The sequence below is a fragment of the Saccostrea cucullata genome, unplaced genomic scaffold (assembly GCF_032062105.1).
Source record: "Saccostrea cucullata isolate Sc308-1 unplaced genomic scaffold, CSIRO_AGI_Scuc_v1 ctg252, whole genome shotgun sequence".
NCBI lineage: Eukaryota > Metazoa > Mollusca > Bivalvia > Ostreida > Ostreidae > Saccostrea > Saccostrea cuccullata.
In genome coordinates, this window is record NW_026928618.1 from 40,810 (window position 1) to 59,614 (window position 18,805).

The following is an 18,805-nucleotide window of genomic DNA, read 5'->3' on the forward strand; positions in this document are numbered from 1 at the left end:
GTAATTGTTTAAAATACGTCATTTAATTATGTATGAAGAAAAACTTCGCCAAATGTTATTAGTTTGCCCTGCAAAAGAGTAGTACCGCAGTTATCGTGAAGGGGATAATTTGAACGTCGTGGATTTCTAATGGATTTCATGAGGAAAATTTCACTGAATGTAAATATTTTATTTATCATGTGCCTTTAATAATATTCAAGGTCCAGTTGACAAAAAGTTCGAAAAAAGGTAAATATGTATTTCATACAAAAATGCCTTCATTTTCATTCCCAAGAATCTTCTTGTCGTATCCCAAAAGCTAGAACTTTAATCTTTATTAATATCAAACGTCCTTTCCACGTTAAAGTCGAGGAAATTCAAATAAAAATATCATTCTAAAATACAAATCAGAAAAATGAATCTTAGAGATAGTATTTCTTCTTTCATCTTGTTCTACTGTTTTCCTGCATCTAGACGTTGATGTGATGAAGTAGATTAAACTTGCACTCTTAATAAGTATACTACAGAAAAATTATCTAATTATAGATAAATGATCAATTTCCATCGAATTGTACAAGGCGTATGCATGCTTTTTATCTGTCAAGTAGACTTCAATGTCGAAAAATGTTTTCCTTAATTAATCTAAATAGCATATTGGAAATTAATTATCGAAATATATTGCTCGGATTACTTTGAAGTCAAATTGAATGGTATCTTGATTTTAATAGAAGAAAATCTCGCAAAGCGAAGTTTTTAATGAGGGAAATCGTTTTGCAGTAAATGATTGGTATATATAACTGTATTTTGATGTATATTACAAATGTTCTTTATAAATTTCTGTGAAATCACTTATGTCCATAGGGGTTGGCTTTTCGTTAATTTCGAGACGTGAAGAGACGCACGAATATATGATCATCACGACAAGCAATACTAATGAACATTCTCCTACTCCCAAACCAAGTCCCCACAAACCAATATTTTTTCCTCAAACCTCAAAAACTGACCCCATGCAAATACCCTATTTTACAGACCTTATGAGAAATCACGGTCGGAAAAACTTTTCGGTTGTCCCAGAAGTTTTAATAATGGCAAATCGTAACTGCAGTAATATGCTTTAGTATATTTCAAACATTAATGTTTATGCATTAAATAAGGTACAAGTGTCATTTGTTACAATATCTTTTATTTTGTATTCCGAAATGAGGGTGACATGATATATTGGTACAAAAATTTGCCACTGAAATAATTTTAAATTGTTACATATATATTATATGTCTTAAAACTTTTGTCTCGTTTCTATAAATCTTTTGTTTTGGGACATGAAATATTAACTTTTTAGCACGAATAAAGATGCGAATTTTGCTTCCTATTATGATTTTATACCTTGAAAAGGAGGACTGGTAACCAACCATTATAAGAATTGAGAAAAAGTTAAAAAATTTTCATGTTATTATACATTTTATTCAGTTTTGTTTCTGTTCTTTTCTTTTGTGTGTGAGGATTTTTAAGGAAGCTGTTAGTTTATATTTTGCACGCTAAAATTCAATATGAAATGAAAATGGAAGATTGCGTGAAAGTGTTCAGAAGATTGAAGCAATAACAGGACTAACTAACCTTAATCCGAAATACTGTAAACCAACTTTTATTCGCGACGACTTTATTTCGCGATTTACCGGAGGTAAACTAGTTTGCGACGATTATCTTTCGCGATCAAGCCTATTTAGGTTCTCTTGTTAATAGACATATAGACTTTAAGAACTGGTTCGCGGCGAGAAATATTCGCGATAACGAGGCTCTCGCGAACTTCGCGAAAATTTCTCGCACGCGAATAAAAGTTGGTTTACAGTATCATTTTGACTGACGTAGCTAGGTATCTGTAAGCAATTCTATGTTATTTACGTGAACAGTTTTGAGACGACTTCCTTCTTCAAACGGATAATTATGAGAGAAAGCTCATTTGACCTAGTCATTCTTTGCGTGCACACAACAAACTATTGTTTAGTGGATCAATGTATTTTATCAGATCTCGCCAAAATTTGCAATTCCCAGTGCATAGATGTAGCACTGAATAGATAAGTCCTCAATCGAAGGACATCTTTATTGCATTGCCATGTGCATTTTAGATAAACGGATCAAAACATCTATCAATTAAAAGAAAATATCGTTCATTTGTGACTTAAAATGATTTGTAGATTTGTGTCTTTTTTTGGAATGATCAAGGCAAACATATTACCGATATAACATTGCGATACAACTTCAAAGCAGAGAAGGGGTTTTATGTACTTTTTATTCTTGAATTGTAAAAGTAATGTTTTTTTTTTCCTTTTTTGTGAATACTAGTTTATTATCGAAAATGTTTAATAAGGTCAACACTACAGAAGATTTAAAGAAAATATAGGATATATTTAAGAATCACGGTTTTACCAAAATATAAACCATTCAACATTTGAATCGATTTTTTTTAATTACTTACTTTAAGGTCAGACGAGACGTTCCTCAATATCTGTTTTGTATATCTTCGTAATGTATGAAAAATATTCAAAATCTTAATAACATTCTGATTTCTTAACCAGTTTCTTAACGTTTTTACAAAATCCAAACAGTTAAACATTTGAAATTAGAAAATTATTTTTCTTCCAAACAGGATTATATAAGGAAAACTACCACTGGTATCTTGCAGAGATGCCTGGTAAGGTACCTCAAATTTTTGTGAGTAAACATGTTTAAGTAGCAATACTTCAATGACAAAATCTTGAAAAATTTATCTATTATTAAGGAACGTCTCCTCTGTCCTTAAGGACTGTGTGATAGTTGCAAAAGAAATACAACTGTGACATTGTTTTTTTTTTTTTTTTTTTTTTTGTTTTTTGTTATGGAATGACAGACTTGATATTTGGGACTTCATTTTAGATTTTCCGATTTAATGCTTGAGTGAGAGTAATTAAGTCATGATTTATATGCCTAGTGTTAATATCGAGTGCTGATCGTAGGGGAAGCAATGTTCATGGATTTCGTTGGTCACTTTTATACAGAAGCCCATGCCTCCACAAATAATTTTTTGTCAATATTCCTATTCAATGAATCTTCTGTATGTACAAGTTACCCATAAACAATTTTTTTTAATTTTCCATTCACTCACATGGATCCCAACGATTCCAAAATTCTTCAGTAAGTCTTAAATGTTTTGACCATCACTCTATAAACCTATATTCTAAAAGCTGCAATTGAAAAATCCATCCGAAGTACATTGGATTTCTACGAACCCACTTTTTGTGTAATTCAATCACAAATAAAAACTGATTAAAACATCTTTTAATCAATTTTTTTTAGGGATCTCCGTGATCTTTGTGCCAACAATTTTATTTCTAGAACATCAGATGGAATATCAGACGAACTCAAAGCTCCTTTTTTACTTCCCTGTGAAACTAATTAAATCTTTTTTTTTTTTAATTGCCTTTAAAATGTCGTTCATTTATTCGTGTATTGCGTTCTGTTTAATTTAAAATCAGATATTTATTTGAAGATAAGTTTTCAAACAAACAAGAACAATTTATAAAAGCAAGCTGGTATTTTCTGTGCAAACAGAAGAGCAATACATTCAAACTAATGATGAAAAAACTAATTAGAAAAACAAATGGTTTTTCCATCTTTCCTTTTGATATACTATATTCGCATAGCTTGATGATTTTAGGGCTATAGGTGGTTGAAAAACATCTTAAAAATGCATTATCAGAAGCATGGAATAGCACTTATCACTACCATCTATAGCACAGTGTGATATAGAAAATTGCATTTTAGTAACTAATTTACATGGTAGTGAACATTTGAAGTATGCAGCAAAGACAATAAGGTAAATCAATATTTGTCGATGGCTTTTCTTTTCAACCTTTTCACGGAGCTCAATTTCCCCTCAAATATTTAATAAGTTCTTAAAAGTACATACACACCAAATATATATAAAACTAAACTCTATGAATGTTTTATCTAGCTGCTCTGATTTAATGTGTAGATACGACCAAAGTGACATTAAGACTCCTTTAATTTCTTTAATTGCTATCGGTCTTTCTTCGAGCTTCTTAGCTCCGTGATCGGGAGGTCGCTAGTTCGAATCTCGGCTTCGACTGACCTAAGTTGGGATCAACACGTTACTTAAGCCATATGAAAAGGACAAGATTCCTAGTCTTCAAGCCATGAATTGAAATACAATTAGATTATTAAAAGTTTAAAGGTTTCAAATATCCCGTCATTGTCTAAAACAATTAATGCATGTAGCAAGAGTAAACATATCTGAAAAACAAATTGCTTAAATAGTAAAACCTCATTATTTTGAACGCAAGTAAACAGGGACAAGATACAATTTGATTCGAGATACCTAGATCATAGTACATGTAGAAAAATTACATTGGTCTTCCCATTCATTCAATAAAGCATATCATTTTAGCTTCGTGATCGGGAGGCCAGGCCTCAGGATCATGAAAGAAATTTAGACTTAAGTCAAATTTTTAATCGCCTATAAAATATTCATTGATAATGGAATTTATTTCTAAATTTGCACATAACAATATCTCAGTGAAACAATATTAAACATATTTTAATTTTGGTCTGCTTGACTTCAACAATATTTTTTTTATATAAAATAAAGATTTTGACTTAAGCTTAACATCTTTCATGATCCCGGGGCCAGGGTTCCATTCTCTTTTGCCATGTAGAGTAAAACCTAAGATGTAAACGTAGGTACAAATGGTTCCTTCGCCAACTCCTGACATTAGAAGTAAAAGCCACTGGGGTTTTTTTTATGAGACTTTAAAAACTGACGCCCCAAGTCGCAGTAGTATTTGACATGCCAACGAATCCCATTTGCTCAATGACCCTTAGTGCCGAGTAAAAGTCTAGTTTTGAAACGCTTGAGCATAACATAGTGATGTCCCTTTGTTAGTGATATATTTTTGAATGGGATGCTATGTATAATTCATTTAACTGTTTGATATGTCCTTTGTGTTTGAAATCATATCGATATTTGAGACTTGTAGTCCAGCTGCAATTACAAAGTATCTTTTATGAGTGGTTATAGTCATTGAAATATATGACATTCGAATAATTTCTAAAAGGAGGCAAGCTATGGTCAAACAAGTTCATGAAACGAGACAATCAGCAGTCTTGTTTCAAGTCATCGTTTTGCAAGTTCTATAATCGATACAATGACCTTGTCAGCAAATACGAACTGTCATTAGGTCAAATGCTGACTGATGTATTTTAAACTTATTCTTAGTCAATTTATTTACACACTGATATTCAACGATTTTTCTTTGATCACAACAAGAAGCACACGGCGGGTAAGACCACTCTATAGAACATGTTTATTCCTCCAGTGTACCTGATCCCATCTCCTTAGTTTTTTTTAGATTCTTGTTGCTTTGCTTCTGATTTGTTTGGTTTTAATGGACTTTTGAGCATGATTACTGATTGTTTTCCTGAGTTCATACTGTTCAAGTTAGCTCAGTGGGTAGAGCGCTCGCTCCGTGATCGGGAGGTCGTGAGTTCGCATGTAGGCCGCAACTGACCTAAGTCGATAAAAAATGGGTAGCAAATGTTCCTTCACCATGCGCTCGGCACTTTAAAGTGAAAGTTGCGGGTCCTTGGGATGAGACCTTAAAAACCTAGGCCCCAGCGGCAGGCGTTGGCACGATAAAGATCTCTCACTGCTCAATGGCCCTGAGTGCCGAGTAAATGTCAAAATTTGAAGTCCTTCACCGGCATACGGTGACGTCTCCATATGAGTGAAAATTTTTCGACAAGGACGTTAAACAATATACAATCAATCAATCCTGAGTTTATAGTTCATTTAAAAAGGTTCTTTGTATGGCTATTGAATGCAAGAAATTGCATTTGAATTATAATGAAGCAAGAGAAAAAAATCACAAATAGGAATACATACACGCTCATTCTGAGAAGAAACAGACTCGACAATACAGACAAATAACTCATCACTTGCTTCGCGATTCATCTCTCCGTTAAGCATTATCTCATAAAATTTCGTGACAGGAATCCAATCATTGGAATAAAACGCAAAGAAAAAATCATGTTTTCATTTTTTTGAAAATACTGAAATGTGGAAGTTATTTGTTTTTTGGTTTGACCCTATGGCCGAAAACTACAAAAATTTGTAAATAGTTTGAGAATATTATATTGCTAACAGTAATATGAAGTTATTTAGTTTTTTCTCAAAGTGAAGTGTACACCATCACATTCTAGGTAAATTGATAAAAAGCTAAATCCGCAACCCATATTGATGACATTCATTTTGAGAACAACCAGAAAAAAGGCCATAGTTTACAAAAAACATCAAATAAAAATCATTCGACAAGAAATGTACTTATCTAATATGTATGAATGTAATGACACTCTAAATTGTCGATTAATATGTCAAAATATATATAGGTAAGACAAATATTATTTATGATATTTTTAGAGCAATCTTCAAAGAAAAATAATGGAGTAAATATCATAGTGAAACAATGTTCTGCTGGAGGCACATCCTCAAAAAAGAACTGTTTCCAGTTTGCTAGTTTGATTATATATTGAAAGCAATCATAAATACAATATCGTGATATTCTCACTACATGTAGATATTTATTGATATAAAGCTTTTGGTAACTACTTAGATGATATTGTTGATAAAATATTATTAGAGTAACAAAGAAAAGGAAGTTTTAATATAAAGGTTATTTAATGGGCTGAAACTTTTTCAGTAGAACAAATAATTGAATACATTGTTATTTAATTTTATTTCTATAAGAAAGGTACACTAATTTAGGTCGCTCATTTTTTCTTGCATTTATCCTACATTAATTTTGAGGTATGTTTTACGTTCACCTCCAGAGAAACAACAAGATCATCTACCGAATGAACACAAGTATTCGATAAAGTTAATTTAACCTTGTCTCTTTTCTACCAATAGAAACACAGATTGCGTCACAATGCATCAATTTAAAAACTATAGGAGACCTGAATCTGTCACACTGTTGATGCTTAAGATGAGTTGTGACTTGCCATTGTAGTACTTTCATCACGCTCACTTAAGGAGTTAAAGCTTACCGCCTGTGCAATTGCTTGGCATGATTATCTTGAATATTAACAATTACGAACGTGATCATATCAGACTTCTGGGAAATTGCTTTGAGCGAACCTAAGATATAGTCATCTAGTCTCCTCCAAAGAACCCAACAATCTGGTCGTTTAGAAACTTGTGTCTATGTGTTAAATGGACAATAATTCGAATAACTGTCTGACTTTGGCGACGTCATGAAATTTAAACCTGCCGGAATAAAAATAACATTGCAGATCTTGTTGTGAATAGTTAATAGAAAATTGAATATTTTCATGTAGATTCACCATTGCAGTGGTTTCATCATGGTCATATATCACAAATGTAAAAGGAATTTATCGATTTCAGAGGATGGCAAATTGTACTGCAATGCGACCTCTGACCCCTTTTCCTGCTGGCCAATGACAGAGGGGGGACATTTCGCGGTCATTTCCTGTCCAGAAGTCCCTGGAGTAGACGCAACAAGTAATTATGATTACACTTTTAAACTCTTTCTAAATTTCTCTTTTCCTTATGGCAAGTAATTACAAATGCTCTTTTTTAAATTTCTCTTATTTTATTTATACTTATTAAATTCTTTAGAAGTTTTGAAATTGGTTCATTGAGTTAATGTCAAAATGTCAAAAAAAAAATTATTCTGTGTTTTTAAGATCACTATTTACACTTTTTAAACATAATAATCTTTTTAACTTTCAGTCTTTTACAATGTATAAAATAAATTTATCAGCCATATAATGTATGGCTTGAAGGTATGGTTTTAATTTTTTGAAAATTGTTTCCTTGTCACAGAAAATGCTACAAAGTTTTGTTTTCCAAATGGCACATGGATGGAAAAGGCAAATTATAATGCTTGTCTCTCACAAGGAATCACTGTGGAAAGCGATAATGAATTCCAGGGGGTAGGTTTTTTCTAATCTCGTTAATATAAATAATAAATATTCTGTAAAACATTTCTAGTGCATAGTCTTTACTGATAATCAAATCATCAATTATTGATGTGAAACTCTTTTTTCAAGAATTCTAATTCAACAAAGATGTATGACTTAGATAAATATTAATGTCTTTCAGCAATTCCTGTGAATTGGTGATCAATTTCTCAGGCTAGAACTTAATAAAAGCTCTGGTAATGTTATGAAAATTGTCAAATGAAGTATTAAATGGGGAAACCATTACGTAACAATTGTATTGCTGAGTAAATTCTAAAATTTAAGTCCTCAGTTTACAGTTTTTGCTAATTTTGGCTTATTTTAGTGTTTTCATAGTAGCCCTCTAAAAATTTAATCGCTAAAATATTCAGTACTCTTCTTAGTGTTCATTTGTAAAGAGTTGAAACACTGTCTCCGCCCCGGTATTTTCGATAATGTTTTTAATTGCTCTTCAAATCTTAAACAAATCGTCATTTCTTTAGCTGGATGTATACATTTTTGTAGAAAATGAACCCACATGCACATGTACTCAGATGGTTTATTTGAGTCATGTTCTTTTTATGTATACAATAAAGTCACTTTTTGCTCATTAAGCTCATTTTATGTAACTTTAAAATATTTTTTCCTTTAATATATTTCCGCATCTGTTAGGAAGAAGTATTATATTTAGTTCATTTCTTAAAACAAAACATAATCAAAAAAATAAAAAATGAAAGAAAAAGCGCTGGTTCACAATTTTATGAAACTCCATCTGGATATACATATAACATACATGTATCTCAAATTAAAGCACTGGTTGTCTTGAATAGATTGTTTTACTCAGCTGTAAGACAGTACGATTAAGACACTATTTAGACGAACAGTCGGTTCGTTCAAAATCATATACAGGTTAAGAATTAAGAGAAGCCGAAACTAGTCGTCTATAGAAATGTTGAAGTTTATTTTTTCACTTCTGAATATATAGAGTTCGTAATATCAACTTATCAATACCTTTTGAAAATCAAAATAAATAGTTTTATATTTTATGCATTCTTTCATAAATGATTTAACCGCTGAAACATAGCTGAAAAATTGCCGACTCGGCGTTAAACAATATACAATCAATCAATCATAAATGATGATATTTTCTTCTGCAAAACATGCTTAAATATTAATATTATGTAAAGTACTTTTAGCTTTTTTGAATTGAGATAATTTTGCCAAATGTTTAATTTTTAACTGTACTTAATTACATACATCGTATTTATCATTTTACATTGTAAATAGCACCTATATATCATTAACTTGCAATTTTAGAATTTTATCATTTACAAAATGTTAGTCATGTTTGGCGTGATATCAACATTAGTTTTGTTTTCTTTTCTTTATTTACATTCGCTGTGTTTTTTTACTGAGCCAACTTTGAAATTGATTTGAAAATCATTTTTGGGTATACTCACCCGGAGAAATATACACGGAGAAACGTTCGCTAACGTAACGTCACAATGAGGCTATAGCAATGTTAGCAAAAATACGATGTAGGAAAGCGAGAAATTCAAACACTGAGTATATTTTTATGCTTTCAGACTTGTAAAATGTAAATATAAGGAGTTTTAAAAACATTCCTTAATTGCATGTGTTGTTAATATATGTAATTTGGAGAATAATGTAAGTTGAATAATACAAAATTTATAACAGTGAAATCTAATCCGATATGCCGTTGGAAACAAATTTTGTTTCGAAATAGACAGCTAGGGTGTCGGATCGCACCATGTAAAACCATAGACCATGGTAAAATGAGATAGTTTTATGGTATGCTGTTTTACGCTTCATTCGAGAATTTTTTTCACTCATATAGAATCGTCATCATAAACCGTTGAAGAGCTTCAAATTTGACCTTAACACTGCATTCAGGACCATTGAGCAGAGAAAAATCTTTATCATGCCAACGCCTGCCGTGACACTGGACCTCAGTTGTTAAAGTATCAATTTTTCTTCAATGTTTCACTTTAAGTGCCGAGCGCATGACGAAGGAACAGTTGCTATCCATTTTTTATTTATTGACTTTGGTTAGTTGCAGCCGAAATTCGAACTCACGAACGCCCGATCACGGAGCGAGCGCTCTACCGACTGAGCTACTGTGAGCGCTAAACAAGAAACAATTCACAATTGTCGGATTGTACAGGTGCCGGATTAGGCAGTTAGAAATTTGTATAATCGATGCATATAATTCAGGATCGTTTTTTTTTTTATAAATAAAGATATTATAAGAAAATTATCGCTGTTAGAATTCAATAGGAATTTAGAAAAAAAAAAGTTGTGTTAGATGAAATAGAATGGCAACTGTCATTAGTAAAAAACACATTTGTCAAACTGACTGATTCCTACTGCAAATGCTCATCAAAACAGGCTAGTAATGAGAGATTCTGTTTGTTCGCTTTTTGTTTAATTAGTTGTGTGCATTACATTTTTGATCTATTCCTCTGATTAAGCCAGAAGCATTCCGAAGCCCCATTATGTTTTTTCTCATTATACCAGGAAGGTTAATCGAGATGAAAATGATTTCCTTTTCTACTCAAAAGGGCTCTAGCTATACTTCAATCATGGAAGCCCGGAGCATTTTTTTTTCAAAATGACAGATTCCAGCCATGATATAACAAATTAAATGTGTCGTTGTTTTGACATAAAGGTCAAACATTAATGCATATGTACAAGTATGTTTACCATACAAGACAAACATTGATAGAATTACTGTATGAGGGAAATTTTCGCCCCCGTTTTATTTTCGCCGCTTTCGCCCTCTCCTTGATTGGGCGAATTTAAAACGGGGCGAATTCAAATTACACCTTGTCTGAATCTCCAGAATTAAGTTGAAAGCAAAATTTAAAACAGCGTTTAAAAAAGTCGGAGAGAATCTTTGTCATTTTCCCCCTTTGGAAATAAATATTCCTCTTTCATGAGTGAATTATATTGATTAATACCATTTTCTGTTCACAGAAATAAACCACTATATATACTACTTTCTGATTACAGTAAAATTCGTTTAGTACGAAGCGGATATTGCGAATTCACTGATATTGCGAAGTTATCTTGGATCCCCAGCTATGTATATCTAACAAATTCCTTAAAGGGATATAAGGAATTTTAAAAAGGATATAACGCTTAATTCATAAAATAAGAATAAATCTAATCAAAATATTACGTCATGATATATTTAGCTAAACTTTAGGATATAACGGGGAAAAACGTAATTTTAGGTTCAAGTGAATTTGCTATAACCGAGTTTTACTGTACATATTTGTTTAATTGAGACCATTTCATTTTCTGTTTACAGGAATTAGCCACGGACTATGTTTCTCGGATTATTTACAACCTCGGATTCACAATCTCCACTGTTGCCCTTGCCATTGCGCTGTTTATTTTCCTGTACTTTAGGTAAGTCAATATCATAGTTATCCATTCTTATACCTTGGCGTTGTGTCCTATATATACTGAAATTAACTTTGAAAAAAATTCATATGAATGTTTTGAACAATTATTTTTCGCAAGGATGTGCTTTGATATAAAAATGTTCTATTCAGGTACCTGTATGTACCACCTCTTCTACATCATTAAGTAGTCATTATATGATCTACTTAGTATCTTATAATTCTACATGTATTTAATCATAGGAAATGAGCTTTTTATGACAACAGATGCACTTTTGAATATGTTATTATATGTGTTAATAATTTTCGGGAATATTGCTTTATGTGCCAAACTGAAAAAGATGTGTGCGTGTTGTGCATTATTTCATAAGTGATGGTTGCATTGGAACAGTCCATTCTTGGGTATTTGGCACCAACACAATTTCTTTTGGTTTCCAAATTTACAGTGTTATGTCAATATTTACAGAATGGATCTGTTATTTTACAATTAAAAGTAAAGTGAAAGTAAAACTACTTAACCATTTAAGAGGTTCAAGGGGTTGATTGATTTATTTATTTATTCTTGAAAAGTCTTGTTTCTAATTCAATGTACACACTTCTGATTTAAGAATAGCTACTTGTAAATCCATACATGTTACAGAGTAATGGAGCTTTTTGACTAAATTGTAGCGCTCCATGCCTTCCACCCACCCTCAACCCATCCCCCAAAATATCTGTAACAAATGTTAGAAAAATAATTTTAGTGCTTAACTAATCACAGCCAACAGAACAAAACACAAAGCAAGATGATTGTGAAAAAAGAAGAACTGGATTTCCTTCTGTAGTAAATTGAATAAAAATATGGAGAAAACGAACAATATTCGAGCTCAAAAGCCCATTATACATTACAAAATAATAGAAGGACAAACAGATCTCTATATCTTTAAAGAAATGTTGCATGTATCTAAGTGCATGCGCATATATTCCTTTTTTTTTATTACATTTTTAGGCTTCCATAATTTTTCTGGTTCCCGGTAGTAAGTCAAAACAATAATAAAGCCTGTCTGATTCCTACCTCTTATTTCTCCCAGATAATCAGTTGCACTTTTATTGTCATCTTCTCTGAGAAAGTGTTGCAAATGACAATACCCTTGGCCAATTATTGCATAATATTCAGCTAGAGAACAGTTTATAAACATTATTTTTATACACAAAACAAAACAAGGTTTAAGAGGTTCAGTTGGTTTAATATTTAACGTATCAATAATCCATAAAAACATGAACACATAGAAAAAATATATACAATAATGTAAATCTCAAAACTCATACTTGTTTGGCGCTCTGGGGGCTACTCATTACTTTCTCTACCTTTCCTTCCAACTCTTAACTGCGATCAATAAATAAAGCCACTCCAACCTGATCTCGAAACAATTAGACCCAATTCTGCCTAGAGCTGATCCCTAAAGGCAAGCCCAAAAACAACTCCGGGCTGATCCCAGGAGTGTACAATGCCTGGGGCTGATCCCGGCAGGCTACTAACAAGACAATCCTCTGGGCTGATCCCAAGAGGATGCTCAACAAGAAACACGCCTAGGGCTGATCCCTAGAGGCAAGCACAAATCGCCACTCCGGGCTGATCCCAGGAGTGATATGCCTGGGGCTGATCCCAGCAGGCCACGAAAACCTGACGGACCTCTGGTCTGATCCCGAGAGGATGTAAACAAGATACCTAGCCTTGGGCTGATCCCTAAAGGCTAAAGTAGAACCCACACTCCGGGCTGATCCCAGGAGTGCATCACGCCTGGGGCTGATCCCAGCAGGCTACATAACCAGACAAATACCTTCGAGTACAAACTATGGGCTAATCCCATTGTTTGATGCATAAAATATAACCATTCTTATATACATGTACTACACTATACAATCGAAGTATTTAAACAGAACAAATCCACTTCAGACACACAAAATTTAAATATAAGTAATATTGGGGGCAAAATTCCCCGGAATGAACGCCATGAGCAGCCCCAAAGAGAGCCAAGGGCGCTGTAGGGGATGGAGGGTGGGTAGCTTCTGCACAATAGTCCGTGACTTCCAGGCTCCAACTGCAATTGCCAGACTCCCCCTCTAGGCATCAATGCCCCTTGCTACTCTTTTCTTATTGGTCAATCCAAAAAATACCCCATAAACAAAAACTATTTATAGAAACACATCCTGATTACATAAAAAAATAAAATGCAACACATTTAGTTCAGTCACAAAGGCTAGAAAAGACAATTTGTGTATAAATAATAATTTAATGTCATTAAATATCAATTTATACACAAAACAAAACAAGGTTTAAGAGGTTCAGTTGGTTTAATATTAAACATATCAATAATCCATAAAAAACATGAACACATAGAAAAAATATATACAATAATGTAAATCTCAAAACTCATACTTGTTTGGCGCTCTGGGGGCTACTCATTACTTTCTCTACCTTTCCTTCCAACTCTTAACTGCGATCAATAAATAAAGCCACTCCAACCTGATCTCGAAATAATTAGACCCAATTCTGCCTAGAGCTGATCCCTAAAGGCAAGCCCAAAAACAACTCCGGGCTGATCCCAGGAGTGTACAATGCCTGGGGCTGATCCCGGCAGGCTACTAACAAGACAATCCTCTGGGCTGATCCCAAGAGGATGTTCAACAAGAAACACGCCTAGGGCTGATCCCTAGAGGCAAGCACAAATCGCCACTCCGGGCTGATCCCAGGAGTGATATGCCTGGGGCTGATCCCAGCAGGCCACGAAAACCTGACGGACCTCTGGTCTGATCCCGAGAGGATGTAAACAAGATACCTAGCCTTGAGCTGATCCCTAAAGGCTAAAGTAGAACCCACACTCCGGGCTGATTCCAGGAGTGCATCACGCCTGGGGCTGATCCCAGCAGGCTACATAACCAGACAAATACCTTCGAGTACAAACTATGGGCTAATCCCATTGTTTGATGCATAAAATATAACCATTCTTATATACATGTACTACACTATACAATCGAAGTATTTAAACAGAACAAATCCACTTCAGACACACAAAATTTAAATATAAGTAATATTGGGGGCAAAATTCCCCGGGAATGAACGCCAAATGAACGAAGTAATGAGTGAAGCCCCCAAGAGGTATTTATATTATAGAACAATGTTAATTGAATATTTGTAACAAATGTTTTTTTAAAAAAACCTTATCTACCACTCATTTTTTCTTGAGCTTCCCTTATGACTTGCGAATTAGTTCTTATATACCTGATATAACAATTTGACGACCATCTACCTAGTTCTTTAATCACATGATCTTCAACACCAGCAGCAGCTGCTGCAGTGGCTGCTCCTATACGGAAAGAATGACCAGCAAAATTATTTACAGGATAACCTAGTCGTAGGAGCAGTTGTACAAATTTTTCTCTTTAAATTGGTGCTAAATTGAATTCACTGTCTACAAAAAGAGGTGAAGATAACAAAAATGGTAGAGACTTGCGAATTTCTAAATATGACATCATAATATGTACAGGTTTCAAATGTTCGTTCTCATAAATTGTAATATCTACACCTCTGGAGAAAGGATCTGTCTTAGAAGATTTTAGTCTCAAAACAAAGGCATTTTTGTCGGATTGCATAACAACATCACCAATCTGTACAAATTCTAAGGAGTTGGTACTTTTACAAGTGATTTCCCCACATCTGAGAAAACCAAAATAGGCACAAGAAAACATACACTTCAACATGAGATCTACAAAAGGGGAAAAAAAACCCTTTATCTAACACATGCAAAAGCTGTTGTAAAATGTCAACAGTAATAGGTAAGCGTTTATTATGTACATTCATTTGAGATCTTTTAATTCCTCGTAAAACTTATTGTAATTGGTCACAACCCTGCAAAATATCTCCGTAACCTGCTCTTATATAGTGGAAACGAATTCCAGCTAAGTACAATTTAATAGTGTCATGCTTGAGTTTCAACACTGATTTACAATGTGTTACAAAATAAACAAGAACAGTCTCATTTACAGGTGGTAAGCCATCATTTAAAAATGTTACTCCATTCATTTGCATGAATGTTATAAAAGTCTGAAAAGCGGAACTGTACGTCTGCTTGGTAGAGTGGCTTAAGGACTTGTCCCATAAATCCTGTACTGCTTGCTCTAATCCATCAACATCTCGGAATGATGCAGGCAAGGAATGGGCTCTGGATCGGAGTGTGGGGCCAGGCATCGAAATCTCTCCATCTGATAACGAGAAATAGAGTCCGCTATTGAGTTTTTTATGCCCTCAATATGTTTTGCATGAATGACATAATGATTACTTGCTGCATGAAAAGTCAATGTCCTCATTAATTTCATGATGCTAATAACTTTGGATCGCCCTTTATGAATTATGTCTACTGTTGCCCTATTGTCACAGTGAAATAAAATTCTTTTCCTTTGCCAATTATGCCCCCACAGAAGACAAGCCATAACAATCGGATATAGTTCAAAGAAGGCCATTGAAGTTTGCTCTTCCAGAATTTCAGGTGCGAAATGTCCTTGGAACCATTTGTTTTGATAGAATCCGCCAAATGAAACAAGTGTTGCATCTGTATACAGCTGCATATCTGCAGCTTCAGTTATGTTGTCATTGATGAAAAAGGATACACCATTCCAAGAACGTAAAAACTTCGCCCACATGGTGAGATCCGCTCTACACATGCTGGTTAGATGAACATGGTGATGCAGCATTTTGACGGAGGTAGACATTGATATCAAATGTGAAATGAAAGAACGGCCTGGAAGGATAACCCGGCATGCAAAATTCAGATGTCCCAGGAGACTGAGTAGTTCCCTTTTCGTGCATGCTTTGCGATGAAGAAAAGATTCTACTATTTCAGAGATTCTTATAATCTTTTCTCTCGGTAATCTTGCTTCCATACGTACAGTGTCTAAAAAGATTCCCAAGTATTCTAGCTCTGTGCAAGGTCCTTCAGTTTTCTTTGCAGATAGAGGTATGCCTAGTTTGTTGAAAATGTCCAGGAATCTTTGCATTATTTCACTCGCATTGTTGTTCTGAGGCACGATGACCAGAAAATCATCCAAAAGATGCAAAATATTGGAAATATTGTACTTATTTTCCGCAATCCAGCAAACTGCTGAAGATAAATGGTCGAAAATCTTTGGGCTAGAACGACTACCAAATACTAAGCGTTTGAAGAAATAGTACTTCTTGTTCCATTTCACACCATGATACGGCCAAAGTTTGTGACATATGGGCATTATTTTGAATGCATCTGTAATGTCAGTTTTTATCAGTAGAGCTCCTTTCCCCAAATTTTTTATAAGCCGAATAGCATCGTCAAGGGTAACATAGCTTAACGAGAATTCTTCTTTGTCTATCAGCTCATTCAAACTAGGATGCATCTCATCATTATGAGGTGCTGACATGTCTACAATAAGGCGTTTCTTTTTGGAATACTTGCTTTCAGCCACTCCAATGGGGTTAATGCGATAATGAGAGAAAGGAATTTGGTCAAAGGGTCCATAAAGATATCCTTTGCTTACTTCCACTTGAATTAGCTCAGTAACCACGTCTGGTTGTAACGTTGCAGATCTTAAATTCTTGCATTCAAATGATTTATCTGGAATGATCTGTATACCTGTGTGGAAACCCTGCTTCAAACCATGTAGTAAATAGTCTGTGAAAGTTTTATTTGGATGATCAAACAACATGTTTTGTAGTACATCAATATTTACAGGTGTGGTGATCTCCGAATTGAGATTGCTAATCACAGTTTCTGTTGATTCGAGGCCCCAGTTTGGGGCCATTGAGAGTTTTTTGAACTGTCACATTTCAATCTAGAGTGATCTCCCTTACAATCAATACAAATATGAGCATTCCTACAACGAGCAAGGGCACATCCTTTTGCCCCATTAAAGTTGTTACAAATCTCTCTTCCTGCACTGAAATGACGTTTCCTTCCATATGCATCTATGTCTCTATCCCCTTGTTTTCTGTCTACAGATGTCTTAGACAGAGGGCAAAATCCAGACAAATGCAAAGTGCTGTTGCACCAAGAACAAGTTTGTGCTTTGGCATTAGCGAAAATGTTGCAGAACAACGTATTGTTGCGAACTGACCAGTCCACCAGTATGTTGTTGAACTTCAAATGTGAAGCCGCAATTAAGCTAAACTGTCTGTGATATTCGTAAAACCCTTTACCTGGGTAACGTGTGGCCATTTCCACTATGTCTCGCTCGTATAGATCCAATTCCGTTCTCCTTTGTGGGTATGAATTACACATAATGTTTTTGTAGATTCCGAACGCCTGAATAAACTCCCCTAGTGTCAAGACTCTTTGAAGCCTATAATCCGTTTTAGTGTCGGTGGCTTTGTCTTCATTAGTAGGAGCATAATAAGGAATTAATAAGGCGGCAAGATTAACATCCTTACCTGCCGTTATCTGCTGTCTTAGTTGGGGAGAGATCGTCTCCACTAAGGGGAGAGATTCTGCCGCGTAGCCATATCTAGTCCTAGTGTAATCGGGCCTGCCCAGTTGAGCTTCAGATCCGGCCGCCGCCGATACAATGCGTGGTGTTGAAGTCTGCATGGCCGTAATAGCTGACGAAATGTTGAAATTGTTTGATATTTCTGTAGTGGCCACATTTTGTCCGCTGCTAGGATCTAGAGCTGTTGTTACACTTACAGTTGGATTCACCGTCGGCGTTGTGATCGTGGAATTTGGCAGCGGTGTATTTGTAATTTCGCTGGGTCTCGAGTTCACATCAGTAGATAGAGACGTCGAGGTCAAGGTATTAACTCTGGAAGTCAAACTGATCACATTTTGCTGTAAGTTCTGTACTGTTGAAGTCAGCTTCGTGACAATGTCTATAAGTTCCCGACCGCCGCCATTGTTGTTGTGCTGCACGGAACTCTGGGATCGCGCACTTGTCTCTGTTCTATTAATAGACTCTTGTTCCACTAGACGTATCAACACTGATCTACGTGCGGTCTGTGGGAAGTTTATTCCGCGATTATTCAAAAACTCTTTCAATCGGGAAACATACCAGTTTGCGGGGAGTTCTGGATCATACGGGGCAGGTCTTGTGGATCGTTTAGGTCCCATCTTACGAAGTTACGTAACGTTATTATGAAACTCAAAGTCAGTCAAATTCGTCTGAGAAACACTAATCATAAACGTCAAAAGTTCCTATAACATATAAAACATCTAATACACACGCATAACAGGTTTTAAAAGAATCCATATTGTGAATGGTAGAGAAAATCAAAGATAATAGCTTCTGCACAACAGTCCGTGACTTCTAGGCTCCAACTGTGATTGCCAGACTCCCCCTCTAGGCATCAATGCCCCTGGCTACTCTTTTCTTATTGGTCAATCCAAAAA

At 34.7% G+C, this 18,805-nt stretch overlaps 2 protein-coding genes across 2 annotated transcripts in view; one reads left to right on the forward strand and one right to left on the reverse strand.

Moving 5' to 3' along the window:
• The window catches only part of LOC134278207 (corticotropin-releasing factor receptor 1-like), a 50,685-nt gene that overhangs the window by 21,517 nt on the left and 10,363 nt on the right, over positions 1–18,805 (forward strand). Inside the window, exons 2-4 of the mRNA XM_062760525.1 lie at positions 7,433–7,549; positions 7,874–7,983; positions 11,324–11,424. Coding sequence (XP_062616509.1) covers positions 7,433–7,549; positions 7,874–7,983; positions 11,324–11,424 — 328 coding nt within the window. The remainder of the gene's footprint in view (positions 1–7,432; positions 7,550–7,873; positions 7,984–11,323; positions 11,425–18,805) is intronic.
• Positions 14,857–18,526, reverse strand: LOC134278208 (uncharacterized). The gene is made up of 2 exons (XM_062760526.1): positions 17,854–18,526; positions 14,857–15,659 (listed from the first exon to the last, which is right to left on the reverse strand). Exons 1-2 carry the CDS (start codon positions 18,524–18,526, stop codon positions 15,286–15,288), a joined length of 1,047 nt encoding a protein of 348 aa, XP_062616510.1. The 3' UTR covers positions 14,857–15,285.